At 35.6% G+C, this 18,870-nt stretch overlaps 1 protein-coding gene across 1 annotated transcript; it reads right to left on the minus strand.

The window, feature by feature from the left end:
• Nucleotides 1–362: 362 nt before the first annotated feature.
• On the minus strand, nt 363–18,720 carry LOC108970973 (cystathionine gamma-lyase; the record flags this gene model as incomplete). The annotated part of the gene is given in 6 exon segments (XM_018936728.1): nt 363–569; nt 785–1,112; nt 1,172–1,436; nt 3,289–3,379; nt 14,721–14,917; nt 18,374–18,720. Coding segments are annotated over 6 exon segments (1,182 nt in total). The 3' UTR covers nt 363–418.
• Nucleotides 18,721–18,870: the final 150 nt, after the last annotated feature.

Here is an 18,870-nt window from a genome sequence, read left to right on the forward strand (position 1 = left end):
CCACTTGCTCGCGACAATCAATTATCACCGCAGGCCTTTTGATTCCGTACACAAAGTTTAATGGGACTTCTTTGTTGAATACTTTCACTCATCGTAAAAATCGCCGAATGCACTTTATGAACTTCAGAAAAACAAGTGTATACTAAACGATTTTATTTTGATGTGACATTTGGCAAATATTTCAACGAATCGAATGATGGGGTTTCGCGCGAAATTTAATTTAAAAAATTGTATGAGTTTTTGCTCACAGTAGTATGAGTTCAAAAATGCTAACAGATATATATATTCTAAATATTTACTGGATTCCATGATTTGGTAGACTGTATCCTATACATTCTCTTACACACACAAAAGTATATATATAACATAATATACCAACTCAATATCATATATTTGACTCATACAAGTTATTATAATTCTACAAAGCCATAGATATTTTTAAAGCATTCTCTAAATCTCCAATCAAATCTTCTGTTTCTTCAAGTCCAATAGAAAGGCGTATGAGGGAATCGTTTATACCCAGCTTCTTTCGTTCTTCTGCTGGTACTGAAGCATGAGTCATAATTGACCTAAAAATTAATGAAGTAAAATTATTTTTATGAAAGTTGCTACCATAAAAAGAAAAATAGTTAAATTTAAAATCATATTATTAATTTTTAATCAGAAGTTGTTACAATCGAGAGAATCCGTTAGTTGAGTTTGATCACAATTTCATGTTTTAATTTTAATGATTAAATCGAACTCTCTGTTTTAGTTCATTTTATATTTAATAGAGTTTACTTACGGAAGTTCTGCCAAACTTTCATATCCACCTAAGCTTTCCGCCAACGCAAACAATTTTAAATTCTCAAGAAAAGCTCTCGAATGTTTTAAGTCGCCTTTAAGGAAAAATGAAAACACTCCACTGTATCCATATGTTTGCTTTAGAGAGAGCTGGTGCTGTGGATGGGAGGGTAACGCTGGATGTAAAACCTTTTGAACAAAAGGATGTTCTTCCAAGAATTTTGCAACAGCGATTGAACTCTTTTGATGCTGTTCCATGCGAAGGGGAAGAGTTTTCAAACCACGGTTGACTTGATAACAATCAAACGGAGAGGGTACAATTCCCGTTGCTGCAAAATAAAAACAAATAATTGTGCTAAGCATAACCTTTAGTCAAAATTAATCTTACCATTTTGTAGAAATTTCAATTTTTGGTATAAATCTTCCGAATTAGTAGTTATGCAACCCATAACGACATCAGAATGACCGTTCATATATTTAGTTAAAGAATAACATACTAAATCAGCACCCAATTCCAATGGCCTTTGGAAATATGATGTCAAAAATGTATTGTCAACTGCAAATATAACATTCTTATTTTGACAAAATTTGCTAATAGCGTCTATATCAGCAACTTTGATTAATGGATTCGTAGGTGTTTCTATCCACACAAGCTGAAATAATAAATAATAAATAAGTATGCCAATATTATAACAATTTTTTTACATTAATACCAATTCAAATTCTATTTGTAAAATTATAAAACTATTTAAAGGAGGCGGTGCGCAGCATATTTTACATAACTTTATAGTTATTAAATTATCAGTATTAGTTTATTTATTATTAATTATTGGCTTTGATCTGAACTTTAATGATATCTAACAAAAGGATTTACTTTAATGTTTTTAACCATCCACAACATAGATAGATTTTATTCATTTTGTTTGCATGCGAATAAGGTTATTGAAAAATATCGGGCCCTATTGCGTTGTCGTTTTAAAACTTTTAAGTGTGGCTATAGAAACAAAAGTTTTATCAGCCAAAATGAAGAATTACAATAAAGTAAGCTTATTATTTTTAAATGTTACTCGTTTAGAGTGGATAAAATGTGCTGAAGATTAAAATTGATTTTGGGATCCATAGTTACTCCTAGATAAACAAAAATGCATACTTCCTTTAAGGTAAAGTTTTGTATTACATATGAAGGGTCTACAGATCTACGCGAAAATCACATCGTTTTACATTTTTTAAGGTTCAATGGCATATCATTTCTAATACACCAAGAAACTAGGTTGTTTAAGTCTGTTTGCAATTGACATCTTTCACTATTTAAAGTATATGATTTAAAAAGTTTTGCATCGTCAACATAAAATAGAACTCTTGAATACAGATAGATGATATATATTTAATAAATAACAAGAACAAAATTGGACCAAGATGGCCACCTAGAGAAGCGCCTGAAGTGACATTAATTAAATCAGAAAAAGAATCGTTAAATGTAACTTTTTGAGTTCTATTACTAAGATAAGAATTAACCCATTTTAAAAATATCGGTTGAAAACTAGGAAGATCCAGTTTATTCAAAAGAATTGAGTGGTTTATTTTACCAAAAGATTTACTAAAATCTGTGGATATAACATCGGTATGCTTATTCTCCCTAAAACCCGTTGATACATGTGTAACAAATTCTGGTAAATTAGTTACTGTGTACTTCTCTTTTCGAAAACCCTGCTGAGAACAAAAAATTAAAGGAGAAATCCAGAAAGTAATTTCGTCTGTTATAATTACTTCAAAAAGTTTAGGTAATGCTGACAACTTTGCTATTACCCCATAGTTTTCAATGGGTTACCTAAATCCACTCTTATGTAAAGGAATCATAAATTAGTTTTGTTATGGGTTGGCATATATATATTTGGCACAATTTTTAAGGAAGCATTTGGGCCATAATTAAATAATTTTTTAGCATATTAAACTGATATAAGACGTCTACTTCGGATGATGGACTTCCGAATAGGATAGAAATGCGATGGACTGGACAAGGACTGAGGCGAGTAGGTTCTTGTAGCATTTACTACAGTGGCCATATAAAGGAGTGCAAAATTCGGTGTGGGACTCGTGGTGGGAGGGAGACTCCGTCGCCGAGTACTGTCATTCACCCTGGTGGATGAACGTCTAGTCACGATCCGCATCAAAGCAAGGTTATTCAAATTATCGATGATTTGTGCCCTTCTATGAGCGTTTGGAGCGCACATATGAGAGCTTATAGTGTTTGGCGACTTTAACGCCAAGGTGGGCAAGAAAGGTATCTTCAACACAACAGTCGGTAAATTCAGCCTCCACGAGGAAACACCCCCAAATAGGTTAGTCTGTTGTTGTTGTTGTTGTAACGGCAGAATTCTGGACCAAGGAACGCACCTTGTATATGTACATACATAAATGGTGACAGACAATAAATCAATCATCTGTTGTCGAACGGCTGCTAAATTCGCTTCATTGTAGATGTGTAAGATGATAAATTATAGTTACCTTTGTATTCGATTGAATTGCTGACTCAAAAGCAGGTAAATCAGTTGGATCTATGAAACTAAATTGAATACCCAGTCTTGAGATGACTTGCCTAAAAAGAAAATAAACATGAAATAAATTTAGATAGAACTTTTTATTACAGCGAATAGGGATAAATAGCATTAATTCTTAAGTTCTATACAGTGAAAGAATTTATATTACACTAGAGGACCCGGCGAACTTTGCTTTGCCTTACGTGAAACAAATAAGCAGGTTTTGGATTTTATTAAGACCTCTTTTTAGGAAATAAAAATTAAATTATTTACGTATTTTAATGATTCTTTATTGTTCATGTGCTCCAGTGCAGACATCGTACTCTTCAGTTAAGCACCTTGTCATTCACCGTGTTTTCTATTCAATTATTAGGCGCATTAACAAACAACGAAGATGGTCTTCCGTCTCTTGAACATGCCACATATAACTAACCATGCGAAAATCATATTCCAGATTCAAAACACAAATTTTAAAAGATTGTGCTTGTAAGTTCCTTATCTGACTTGGAAATTAATAAATAATGGTTTCAACGATTGTTGTACCCCAATGGGTATCGTTTTCTAGTAAATTGGATTTTTTACTTGCAGCACGATATGTTGGGAATATTATACCATCTAAGTTCGTAATGTTTCAAATGACGTTGACACATTTACTAACAATAACCGCGAATAAAAGCATTCATCATTATTTGGATGAACTGTTTACATACATACGAATGCCCAGCTCTAGCACATATCCGACACAAAACACTTGGAATCCATCAAGCACCAAACCTTGAAGGGATTTCCACTAAAAGCATATCGGACATAAGTAGTTTCATCGAACCACAAAATGGTTTGAGAGAGAAAGTGAAACGTAATAGCAGATACAGGAGGTTCCACGAACAGTGTTTCAAAATGGCACATCAAGGGCTAATTGAGCCCGTTAGGGCTGCACTCCTACCTACGTACCTATACATACGACCAAGATCGTCAGTAGAACGCACATTCGGATAACCAGGAACTGCTTCACCTTGCTTCCGTCGTTGAAACTTTTTCGATGCTGTAATAACGCGGCATCTCCGAGTTTTGAAATAAATGGGTTTTTTCGGCAAATCAATTTCTTTTATTCAAAATAGTCTTCTTCTGCTTTAATATAGCTTTTTGCCCAGTACAGAAGCATGTCGAACGAGTGTTTTACCCGGTGCAAGCCTTTTCATTGGCCTCTACGTCTGCATAACGCTTTCCTTTCATGGACAAATTCATTTTTCCGAAAAGGAATAAGTCGGTGTCATATCAGGTGAATACGGAGAGTGGTTAATGGTTAAAATGTGACTTTTGGTCAAATAAGCGTCAATCGATGAGAGGGATTCTAAGTAATTTTTAGTCGTCAGTTAATTTGTACGGAACAAACCGTGCACAAACCTTTCGTAATCCCATAAATTGATGATTTAGTAATGTTCAATTCCATTTCTATGAATTTCAATGATGATTTCGACTGATTTTTGATGAATCTCACGACCACTTTGAAAACGGTGAAACCACTCGTGCACTCTGCTACGGAATAGGAAATCATCGCCATAAACTTGTTTCATCAATTGAAACGTTTCGATAAAAGTTTTACCAAATTTTAAAATAAATTTTAATGTTGGCTCTTTGTTCGAAGCTCATTTTCGCACCGAAAACACAAACATACTGACACTTAAAACGCAATAACTTTAAACACGCTAGATTCAAAAAGTCCTGTTTACTTTGGACCGCACCTTGTACTACCCTTTTTTCTGATAAATTGCTTTCAGCTGCGTTTTGTTTTTTCAAGTTTTATAGTATGTCATGTCCTATATGTGGTTTTAATATTAATTATTATTATTATTTTTTGAAGTAATAAATATTCAAATGATTCTTACAAACATGAGTTGTGAGCAATTGCTTATGATCTAATAATTTTGTTTTCCAGAAAACTTAGCAAGACATAGTTTTAAGTATCCTTGTAAAATTAATAAATTAAGCCAACTTGTAAGCCCGGGTGTTGACAAAACTTAATTTTAAAAACGTTACCAAAGAATTCAACATTCATGCTCGACGACTTTCGCATTAAACAAGGAGATAAATATTCAATTTTTAGGTTCCACAAGGTAGTGTGTTGGGCCCTCTTCTTTATATTCTGTTCACGCACGACCTGTCAGTGGACTGCAATTATGGAACAGCCACATTTGCAGATGATACCGCATTGCTTGCTGTTGGTCGTAGTGTACACGTGTCCACTACTAATCTTCAAAAAGCTGTAAATAAGATCTTAAAATGTACACATTGTTTTCACATACAACGAGATACAGCACTTATCAATTTTCATAGACGGTGCACGAATACTGTTCTTCAATTCCGATAAATACTTAGGAATGACGCTTGACTTTAAAGTAACGGTGGAAACTTCAATTAAAAACAAGAAAAAAAGTTAACTTCGGTTGCATCGAAGCTAAATACTCTTCACAGGTGCATTTCTGTTAGTAACTTTGTGTTCAGTTTGTATGGAAGCTATATGCTATAGTAATTCGTTCTGAACAATTTTTTTGGAGACTATATTTGATACCTTAAGCAGTAATCCATGCCAAATTTCGTGAAGATACCACATCAAATGTGAAAGTTTTCCACACAAGAACTTGATTCCGATCATTCAGTTTGTATGGCAGCTATATGCTATCGTCAATCGATCTGAACAATTTCTTCGGATATTACATTGTTGCTTTAGAAAATAGCCTGTGCAAACTTTTGTAAAAATACATTATGAAATGTGAAAGTTTTCCATACAAGAACTTGATTCCGATCGTTCAGTTTTTATGGCAGCTATATGTTATAGTGGTCCGATATCGGCAGTTCCGACAAATGAGCAGCTTCTTGTAGAGAAAATGATGTTTGTAAAATTTCAAAACGATATCTTAAAAACTGAGGGACTAGTTCGTATATATACAGACAGACGGACATGGCTAAATCGACTCAGCTCGACATAATGATCATTTATATATATACTTTATAGGGTCTCCGACCCTTCCTTCTTGGTATTACAAACTTCGTAACAAACTCAATATACTCTGTTCAGGGTATAAAAGTGAGGAGCTGGACATGCGACTCAAAAATTATAATTGCTTAATCGGTAACAAATCAGTGTTATCCATCTAAAATAAGTTACTTATCTATAAACAAATAATTCGACCGATATGGAGCTATGGTGCTCAACTCTGGGGATGTACTAACTCATGCAATAAGAAAGTCATCAAACAATTTCAAAAAAAAAGTACTAAGACTAATTGTCAAAGCGCGTTGGTATTGTAGATGGGCTGATATAGAGCGTAATCTACGCGTAAACTCGGTTAACGCAGAAATATAAAAAAATGGAACAGCACATGGTGCAAGATTGCTACAGCATTGCAACGAAGAAGAAGCTATATTAACTTCTAGAGATGGACCACCAAGACGTCTCAAACCTTGCGATCTTTCAAATTAGCCAATACTTTCATAGTAGTTTTGTCATTTTGTAATTATACTTTCAATTCATATTCAAGTTGCTTGTTAGTTCTTTTTTTATTTGAACTAGTTGCAATCTATAAACCAAATAAAAATATAATAAAATTTTTCGACGAAATTGTGAATGGATTACAATCAAATGGCAATGGCAAACTTTCGACCAAATTATGTATAAATTCATTTAGAATACTTTGCCAAAACTAGTCCAAATTGAGATCAGGATTTTGAACTTTTCACTGCTTTATTAAGAAATTTAGTTCTTCAATCCATTACTTCAGATTTGGATGTTTGTTTTTGGTCGCCATCCTGCTGAAATATGACTTATTCTTAACGAAAAACACTCCTTTCCACAAAATCGGGTATATGGTTTGCAAAATGTAAATCTTTTTTCCTTATTATTCCATAGAATTTTGTAGAGGTACTACATGCCAGTATGGGAAGCAACCCCTTACCATAACGGCCCTTCCAGCATACTTCAATATTTGTGTAAATGGCTCTTTTAGATGGTCTTCCCAATAACAGTGCCAGCAATACTGTTTGCCAATTGGTTGAAATAATTTGAATAATTTAATTTTGATTTGAGTGACCAGACTACAAGCTTCCGGTCATCTTCTATATATCTAATTTCTGGGTCCCCTGTCGAATTTCAACTGTTTCTTAACATTCTATACTTACAATACAACTTTTTATTTTTTACCGATGCGATATAGTCAATATCGAGGAGTACTCTTCTGTCAATTCATTCACTAACAAGCTTATTTATTTTTATAAATGCATTCTTTCGTGTCAAGTATGTTTTATCATAAGACGTGCGTCTGAATTTTATTTTTGCCATTGACTTGTGATATGGCGACAATAAGTCGCCTTTTCAGAACGTTTATGACCAATGATTGATTTATTTTAAGCAATTTTGATATTATTCGTGGTAGACTGATGATACCTCCTTTATTATTTTGAAGGCCAATGGAATAAATGTACACATATTTACTAAAACATATTTTTTTATGTATCAAAAAGTTGTTACCAAAAGCAAAAAAGCATAATAACAGTTAAACGTTTTATTTAAGTCGTTAACAATGCAAACTTACGGTAAACTTTGATATTTTTTATTGAATACGTAACATGTGCGTAATAATTTCATGTGAATAGCTTTATATGTGTTTTTCTTGTAATTCAATGTTTCAACTACTTGCTACAGAGTGTTAAACTTTTGTTCACTTAATGGTTGTAAGTATCACCTAACACTAAACGAGTCTGTCTTTAGTGTGTGTCACCGTATGACCAAAAATTTTTTAAATCCAACAAAAACTGTTCAATCCCCTAGGTACCGAATATTTAGACCCCGGTACCTATGGTTAACTTTTGTTCGAAAATGTCGGTCAATATATAATATATTGGGTAGACGAAAACGCCTTTTCGCATTTCTAATGAAATTTTACCTATTTCTTTTTATAGTGCTACACGAACTAATACAGCATCGTCTCCGTAAACTTCACAAGTTTCATTGGCGGCTTGCGTGACATTCTTCCCTGACATCATCCATCATTGGCATAGGGAAATTATGTCGGACTATCTTTTCATTCAGTCGTCGATAATCACAGCAGAGCGCTCTCGCTCACGTACTCGCTGTGCTCTATAGTCACCGCCTTTTGCATACCACTGTTTCGGCTCAAAATTTCAAAATATAGTGAATTTCTTCATTATTTTCACTCATTTTTGTACAGCTGTAACTTTTTTTTAACTTCCCCGGGTTTAATTTTCCTATTAAAAAGTAAAGGAGCAGCTGAAGGTTTATGAAAAAATAAAGTTCCTGTTTCAAAATCTCARTTCGTTAACGCAAACAAAACGTTGTCTACGTCATCAAACATAGCTTYGTCGAGTTCAGGCAGTTCAGCGAAAAAATGCTACAATTGCGAAAATGTCCAGGCAAAAAGATGAAATGCGGTGTAGAAGGTCACCGAACAACAGAGTGCGCTACAGTGGAAAAAACAATTAAGAAGGAGAAAAGCGCAAACATGATGAAAACAAAAGCAGCAGTAAAGCCCAGTAAGAAAAGTAGTTTAACTTTCAAGGACATTTGGATGAATGGAGTATGTGTTCCGGCATTAATCAATACGGGTGCAGATGTATGTTTGACGCGATACGATACACTATTGATGTTAGACCTGGATGTAAAGCTGACAAAAGAAAGAGTATGCTTAGTCGGAATTGGCGACAGTAAACTTACAGCAATAGGCAGCTTCTCTATCCGCATTGAAGTTGATGGCATATGGTTAGAAATAAAATTCCATGTTGCCAAAGAGACTGGTTTGAAGTATGCTCTAGTAATTGGTAACAACATTTTGAAGGATGTCGATCTGATTGTAACCGAGGATGGTGCGGAGTTGAGACAAAAAAAAGCAGGAAAACAACAACGTAAGGTGCAACAACTGGCTGATAAGCATAGCGAGAAAAGCTCGGATGGTGCTGATGCTAAGGAGCATGCAGCTGAAGCCGTCGAGCTGAATACCAAAGTCACGGGTGAGCACAAGCAGGTGAAAAGACTGTGAGCCGAAACAGTGGTATGCAAAAGGCGGTGACTATAGAGCACAGCGAGTACGTGAGCGAGAGCGCTCTGCTGTGATTATCGACGACTGAATGAAAAGATAGTCCGACATAATTTCCCTATGCCAATGATGGATGATGTCATCGAACGACTGAATGGAGCAAACGTTTTTACAACATCGGACTTAAGAAACGGATTTTTCCATGTTCCAGTTAAGGCTGATTCGCAAAAATACACGTCGTTTGTAACCTACAACGGGCAATATGAGTTYCAATACGTACCATTTGGAATCTCAAATTTGCCAGCAGTGTTCACCAGATTTGTTGTGGCTGTGCTGAGAGAACTAATCCRAGATGGAACAGTGGTAGCCTACATGGATGAACTAATCATTCCCTCCAAGGACGAAGAAGAAGGTATCCTGAAGTTGGAGCGCGTTTTACTGACAACAGCATTACAAGGGTTCGCTTCGCCTTCAGTAGAATATAATCTATTTTCTAGGTCTGCCTCTCTGTGGTCATCAGTGCAGCTAGCACGTGAAGTAGTTCTTCACACATTTGAGTGACTCCGACGACCTAACTCAGAAAGTTATCTCGCACTTTGTAGTAAAGTGTCACGATCACAAAGGATCAACACAAAATAGAGCTCAAAACTAAAAATTTCACTATCGCAAAGCATCCAATGGTTGTAAAATCACAAATATGATGTTTGTGTTCCTTAACGATAACTGTGTAACTTAAGATTTATGAATCTACATAGTTGAAATCATTCTTTCAATTTGATTCTAAACGGCGGAAAATCTGATAGCTATTTAGAATTATTTCAAAGGAAAAACCAAAGCATCCGAGTATTTTCATATTTATTCACCTTTTAAATCTTTTCTGAACTTCCACAAATCGGCCCAGCTGTTCACTTGATACTTGAGACTAACCAACAGCAATTAATTTTTATATAGTACAAGGAGTTTTTGCCTGATAGCAAGACTGCGTTAAAGGTATAAACCATTTTTAAATTATGTTATTTATTTTTAATAAAATTCTAAACGATTCCCCAATCCATGACGATGGTGCAGACGTTCCATTGCCCGACCATGAAGAGGTTTGAATAGCAATCACCCGTCTGAAGAACAACAAAGCGGCGGTGGCCGATGGATTGCTGGCCGAGCCATTGAAATACGGCGGCGAAGAACTGATAAGAAGCATGCATCAGCTTCTTTGTAAAATATGGTCCGACGAAAGCATGCTTAACGATCGGAATCTAAAGCTCGGCCGGCAATCCATCGGCCCTCGCCGCCAAAAATAATGTCAGCCTCGAAATCCAATGCAGGATATCTCTTGTCAACAGGTGCTACTTCGGAGTAAGTAGGCAATTGAGAAGTAAATTCCTCTCTCGACGAACAAAAATGCGATTATCGTATTTGATGGAACGATGAGCTCTATGAAATATACGACGACATTGACATAGTTCAGCGAATTAAAAGACAGCGGCTGCGCTCAATTCCCCCGACAGCCGGTTCTACGCACCGGAATTGACTCGGATTTCATCCGACCAAGGACTGTTTTTTCGGCGATCTAACCCCGTTTGGTTCGGTGAGTACTAATTTGTGTTTGTCGTCATTGAAGCAATGCTTTGCAGCAGGGTTGCTCCCTATCCTCCTGACTCGTGCTGGCATTGAGTCCAATCCGGGCCCGAAGGAATTTTTCTGCTGCATATGCGCTAAAACCCGGAACCGAAGAAGTGCGCGAGCTATTTAAGCCCGCAGTTTACACTGCAGCCTTCGGTAGACAAAGCCAAGAGATGTGTTAACCGACGGCTGCGTAAAATGCCAACGACAGCGCGCCACTTACTTTCACCGATGAGGAGGTTCAGAATGTCATCAATAAAACAAATACCACTAATCCATTGGCCCTGATGGAATTAATATTCTAATGCTAAATCTTCTAGACTAGACGGGAGCAAGTTATCTCACCAAGGTCCTCAACCTGTCACTGACCACTCTTCAAATACCCGATGCGTGGAAAATCGGAAGAGTGGTCACACTACTGAAACCTGGGAAACCCGCCAACAAAGGGGAATCTTATCGCCCGATAACTCTCCTCTCCCCAGTAGTTAAGATACTTGAGGCCTTGCTACTCCCGATCTTCACTCCACCACAGCACTTAGCGTCATAAACGCTGATAGTTCGTGGCCTCAACTAGAAACCGCCCTGTGAGAGGACGATCCTCGTAGCGTTGGACTTGTCAAAAGCTTTTGACACAGTCAACCACACAACGCCATTGCAGGACATTGACTACGATACCTCCAGGGTTGAAGACGTGGGCTACCTGAGCGACCGTCAGTTATCAGTACTATTTCGAGGTGAAACATCTAAACTGAGAAGAATTAAACAGGAGGTTCCGCAGGATGGTGTCCTCTCCCCGTTACTGTTTAACTTCTACATCACGAAACTCCCACAGCCACCAGAGGGAGTTTCCATAACCTCGTACACAGATGATTGCACGATATTGACGTCGGAGAATGGAATCGATGGCATGTGTTCGAAAGTAAACAACTACCTCTTCATCCTTTCTCGTTTCCTCACTGCACGGAACCTCACTGGACGATGGAGTATAGACCTGAACTTAACATTGCAGTCGATGGCGTCAAAATTTCGACTGTCAATAACCATAAGATTTTTGGTGTAACCTTTGATAGTCTATACCCCTTCTCTCCCCATACGACCGCAATTATCGCCAAGGTACAGAGCCGCAACAAAATCCTGAAGTCCCTAGCCGACAGCACATGGGGAAAAGTCAAAGAAACATTGTTGACAACATACAAGGCAATCGGCCGGCCGGTCCTTAATTACGCAGCACCAATATGGTCGCCTGGATGCAGTGGTACGCAGATGAGGAAACTCCAGCCCTGCCAAAATACTGGACTCCGGACCACGACGGGATGCCTTTTGATGTCCCCCATCGAACACCTTCATAGTGAGACGCTTATGCTCCCAGTAAAGGAGCATAATGGACTCCTCTCCAAGCAGTTCCTGCTGGGATGTTTTCGTAGAAATCACCCTTTTGTAGCAGGTTAAACTGCTACTTATCTAGAATAGACCTTGACATACCCAATGTATATTCTGCATGCAACGAGTCTCCGCATGACACTGGCCACCTCTTTGCATGCCCTACAAACCACACTCATCTAACACCCTCCTCCCTTTGGTCCGACTCCGTCGAAACAGCACGTTTCCTGTGCCTCCCGATAGATAGCGTCGACGACAACGCAAATAACCCTTACTATCCTAACGGGCAGTACCCGCCGGGGGAAGCAGAGGAAGAGAAAGACCTCCACTCCGTTGGAAGGACCAGGTGGAGAAGGAGCTGTCTTGGCTTGGAATTTCCATGTTGCGTCACCTTGCGAAAAGGAGAAACGACTGGCGCGCTGTTGTTAACTGGGATATAACCGCGTCAGCGGTTTCCACACCAGTAAAGAAGAAGGAGAAGCTTTAAAAAAATATATTTTAAAAAAGTAGGTATGTACAATTTGGTAATAAAATGCTTTGCTCCACAGGAGGCCCATCCTCATTTTGCTACATTTTATGTTCCTGTTGAGCTTCATTTTTGTGAAATCGTCACATCTAATGTGTATTTCCAGCGCGCAAGGTACAATTCTTATAATATGTATATTTATGATACATATATATGTATATTTAAATAAAAAGAATTTTTTATTTTTTATTTAATACAACTTTATTCGTTGCCGTTGGTCTTCAGACTGACTTCTTAAAAACTAAAATTCAATCAGCAGTGCTCAATGTTCGAAGAATTGTTGAAGTTAATATTACGTAAACAATTTGTCAATTAAAGTTAACGACCCTTATACAAATAAAGTACCGTTATGTACACAGTTCGCTTAAATATTGCTGAACTATGCATAATCGATATTAAAGCAATAATTAATAAAAAACGAAAATACTGATTATGCTTGATCGGCAATATCATATTTCGGTTGTTTATAATTTAATTTGATTCTTCGATCATTAACCACTTTCAGCTTTCAAGATTAACCTGAGCTGTGGTTTTGGTATTGTTGGAGGTGGAGTTGTTTTTGTTGCTGTTGACATAACTCGCGTCATATAGAAATTTACATAAATTATTTCATTATCCGCGCATTTTTTGTAACGGGAAATCCATATGAAGTGACAAATCTGAATGTCAAGAAATGTTAAGAGAGACATGTTTCACTTGGTATTGTATATTTACTCGAACCTTTTACTCTACGTTTTCTTACTGATGAAAGTATTGGATATGATTTTAATGTTAGACCTACGATATCTAAAGTTATTATGGTAAATCTTACACTACGTGGAATTAATTCATAAAGAGCTTAAGAATATATCAGTTAGAAACGTTCGTATTTAAATAAAAAATCAAGAATCAGTTTCCCAATGTTGACATTTCTACATACTACAACAAAGGTTCATAGTAATCGATAATATGCACAAAAATGTGACTGCACACTCATTTGAGGACAGTAGGTAGTCACTGCTACACTGTCATCGAACAACAAGTGTTCTAGTAACTGTGTAAGTTTTACACACAATTTTTTTGCTTTTAAAATGTTCTCTGACCAGTTTTTGGATTTTTTCCGCGAGTTCAAAATAGCAGTTGTCGATTTTTAAAATTGTCGACAACTACATTAGCCGTGTTTTATTTGACCATCACAAGCTATTAGCTAAATCATGAACAAATAAAACGTACTTAGCTTATTTCATATATTCACTTAAAAATTAATTGTGTTGGAAATGCGGACAAGAACAATGAGTTGATATATAATTCAGTTTGAAATTTCAAATTTGTAAACGGAATATTAATATACTATTCAAATATATTTATTATATTTATTTGAGGTCTAGAAGACAAAAAAACTGAAAACATGCGTTTATATTTGTCCTAATTTCAACTCAATACGCATCCAAAAACGCTGTAATTTTGTTTTGTTCAGATTTACAACTTTTTTTTTTAAACTAGGTATTATGAAACTAAACAGGCGATGAACTGACAATGCTTCTACTTCAATATGCAAACTATGATAGCTAATGACAAGCCAACATAATTATGTTGGCTAAGTCTTCCATGATAAGCTAATAGCTTAATCTGCGGCTCAAATAAAACACGCTTATTGTTTGTAAACGGGAATGCTACAAAAAATTTTAACAAAGAGAGATAACAATAATACTTCAACTGCAATTTTTTAACAGAATTTCCAAACTTCAACTAAAGTTATCAATAACGAACTTCAAACAGTAATAATGGTTTTAAATGTACTCATCATAATTTAATGCTAAGGCTATTAATGACTTTGTTTAAGTGTACCTTACTAAACGCGCTGTTCCTCCATACACATCATCTCCAATGATGATGTGATCTCCGGCAGACAACATAGAGAATACCGCCATTGCGGTTCCTAGCCCAGACGAAAATGTTAAACCGTATTTGGCATCATCCAAAGCTGCCAAACAGTTTTCTAACACATTTCGTGTAGGGTTGCCGCTTCGAGAATACTCGTATCCCTGAAAACGAAACGAAGTGACTAAATATTATTAATCTAAAAATTGCTTAGGTATACTTATTTAGTGATCTTCTAATTAGCAACGATAACCAAGAAAACAAAGTTAAGACCTTCATTGTATATAATGTAATGTAATGAAATTTGTATAATTAGGAATTAGTCTTTATTATTTAATTGTGTTAATTATAAGTTTGCATGATTTTGCTACATTTAATTTCAAATGGCAAAAACAAGCGTGGTACGTTTCTTGGTAAATTGGTAAGGAAATTTAATTTTGTTTCGAAATATGAAAGTATCAGTTTCGGTTATGGTCAATTAAGATTTTAATATTTTTAATTCCTATGCAAATTTTGAAGTCGTGCGAGTAATCTTTAAAGATCGTATAACTGATCAGTCTCCAACACATATTTAGGATATATATAAATACTAATAATAATATAAAACTCGTTAATGGTAGCAATCGGCGCAAGATCATTTTCTATATCATTCGATACCGTCGAATTGTGGAAGGAATATTCTCTTGAAGTTTCTGGGAAGTTGCTTCTGTTCAACCAGGTGACTGCAGAGACGGTTTCTACTAGCACATCCGAGCAGAAACTGCGTGTAGAGAAGAGTGTTATGCTTCTTTACAAGAAGCGGACCTCACTGTAGCTTCACCATCTGCATCCCGGCACTATATTCGAGCGACTTAGTTGACAATTCCCACGACAGCCGGTTCTACGCACCGGAATTGACTCGGATTTCATCCAACCGAGGGCCTTTTTTCGGCGATATAACCCCGTTTGGATCGATAAGTGTTAATCTGTTAATCGGCTTAGTTGACGACCGGCCGCCCAATTGCCTTGCAGACTGTCATATCTAACAACTAAAATTTTAGGATTGTTTACAGTTGGAACTTTAATATTATCGGCGGAAATTTTGATGTCTAGTCTGTAGACCTTAGCTCGGTTCGTAAATAAGGTGGTAACTATCGTGCAATCATCTTCGTATGAAATTAAAGAATGTTGTTTTTGTTGTTGTAACGACAGAATTCTGCCGAGTTGACAGTCCTTGGCCAGATAAAAATCCGGGTCCGTTCCGGTTTTCGTAGACCCGACTGTCGTGGGAACGGGAAATTAAAGAATATTTTCTGTTGGTTGCGGGAGTTTCGAAATGCAAAGATTAAACTGAAGCGAGGAAAGCACACTACCCTGCGGAACGCCCTGTATAATTCTCTTAAGTTTAGATTGATCGTGGTCATTCATAGTCTTCTTGTTGAATCCTAGAGAGAGCGTGGTTTGTTTGATGTCTTCAATCCGGTTGACTCGTATGCTTTCAAATTTAACTGTACGATGATGGTACTCTTACAGGGTGGTTTCTGGTTAAGCTATCTGGTCCTTTCGGATGCTGTGAACGTTACGAAAGCTGGGTTGCTGTTCGGTTGCAATCAAATGGTGTTGGAAAGTCGGGAATGCCAAGGCCTCAAGAGTTTTCACTACAGAGAAAAGGATTCGAACAAACAATCAAAAGTAGCAGTTAGTCACATGCTCCTTTGTTCTAATCGCGAACTCATACGATGCGACAAATTAAAATGTTCATTATATTATGGTAAATATCGATTTCTTTAGCATTGTAGTGTTTATATAACTTACACATTTACAACTACAAATTCTGTGTTTATTTCCTGTTTCGGTTGATTAAATTGCCTTCTTTGCATGCCACCAAAAATCAATTGTAGTTAAGCATGTTTTGATAACCATTCAATTTATATCCAGACGATATGGTATATATTCATCATAGCAACCTTTCCAATATTACATAGGGAAATTCTCGAATTAAAATGTTCTTCTTGGCTTATATGTATGTATTTATTTCTTATTGGGTGCAAACATTTTCTGAGTGTACTTCTTTAGGAGTATTAATTTATTACATAACATTCATAAACTCTAAGTAACATTCGACATAAATTATTAAATTCGGCCCAAATTTTATTTACAGAAAACTGTAAACCGGTACGTTCTCACGGTCAACTGTTCTTATAAAAAGAAGTATGCCAATTTACGTGCTCAAAAAACATCAAAAAATTCTTTAATTCATTATCATTTTATTCGCATTTACGGGAAGTGTGCCTGGTCTTCAAGGTTAACTCATTTTCACACTGTCAAAATAATTCTACCTTAGGAAGTGTAGTAGCTACATATATGAGTTATGGGTATGGTATTTGACATGTAAAAATTTAACTGCTAATCACACTACAGTGTTGTTTTCAAATTTACAGCTTAGTTGTCTCAGAATCCGCCCATCTTCGATACCAACGTCCAATTGAGCCACGTGTTTCAACTCGATATCTAAATTTTTACTCAAGTGGTCGCTTGCACGGACGGACTGAAAAACAGTCCGAATTCAAGACGAGGTCGTCATCCTAATTTGTTAAAATTAACCGTTAGGAGAACAAAACTACTCTGTAGCAACATGTTGTGAGTATAAAAATTTAAATGACCTTCATTTATGACACGTATTATGTAAGTATGTATGTATGTTTAAAAAGTATATTCTTATCTTATAAATATATGCCAACTTATACATATATATTTTTTTAATGGAAATATATATGTATATGTAAACTTATAACACTTTTTTTTTTAATTTTTAGAATAAAAAGGGAGAGGTGCAAACATAGAGTTGTCATCTTTTACAAGTCAAATTAATTCCTGAAATTGGCCCTAAATAAAGTTTAAATTTTGTTATAGTTGCTAATATAGAACTTTTTTTCTTGGCAAAAGATCTGTTTTCGATAAGTAATAAACGTTTTTAAAATAAAGTCAGTTTTAAAAAGGGATAACATTTACTACACAGGGATGTTCCTCCCTTTATACAAAATGTTAAAAGGTACCAAATTACTATCATATCCAAGCAAAATTGAAGTAGAGTCTATGTTTTTCTCATTTTTTATTATACAGATAGTTGAGTTTCAATTGAAATAAAATATATTTGTTAACTTATTACTACAGATTGGAAATGCACATTGTATTAACTTTTTTGATAAACATTTCTAAAGATGGTTTCAAAATATTTATTAAATTTAAATCAATATAGTTTCGAAATTAAATGCTTTAAAACATCATATAATACTGTAATTTAATACATAATAAATAATACATAGTAAATAATACATAATTTAAAACAATCTATTTGTGATTAAAATCACTTGTCATCTAAAAATAAATATATTTCAGTCATAAGTCGTTGATAAAATATATTGCCATTATAATTGTAGTAAGTGTAGTAAATAAATATTAGATATGTAAATATTATTGATATGCGACATATATATTGACGATAATGTGGACAAATATGTAGGTGTAATAACATCTATAGAATTATTAGTCACTTGGTTTCTACCCCAAACCAAACATAAACATATTAGTGTGGAACACGAAATGAAACCCTTATAATATAACTATACAATTTTACACACCTCGTGTTCTCCAGGACCATGTTGTTTAAATGTTGTGCTCAGACTAATTGGAGGAACAACACTTCTGCTATTCCATTGCGAAGGATTTTGTCCTGCGTGAATAGCTTTCGTGGCAAAGCCTTTAGGTTGCTTCTTAAAAAGAGGGCCCATAATTCTACCGCAATGTTATCGCTTGAATCACTGTAGTTCAATTAAATTATTTGGTTCCCCACTACAGAGTTCACATAACCAAACATATGGTAGAAACGGTGTTGATAATTCACTTCAATTGATGTTCTATTATGGTTAATTCACATACAACTTTTGGTCATTGGAGAAGTAACAAAAGAATCATATGGTCGTCAACATCTGAAATTCAAATAAAAGGACTTAAAATAATAAAGAGGTTGCAATATAGGCGCTTTACCGATATTTTTTGGGTATTAGTTTCCCCCAGAAGCCTATTTTCACCCTATAATATATACAATACCAAACAAAACTATTTGTAATAATTTAAA

This window comes from Bactrocera latifrons, unplaced genomic scaffold, assembly GCF_001853355.1.
Source record: "Bactrocera latifrons isolate USDA-ARS-PBARC rearing strain unplaced genomic scaffold, ASM185335v1 scaffold_319, whole genome shotgun sequence".
NCBI lineage: Eukaryota > Metazoa > Arthropoda > Insecta > Diptera > Tephritidae > Bactrocera > Bactrocera latifrons.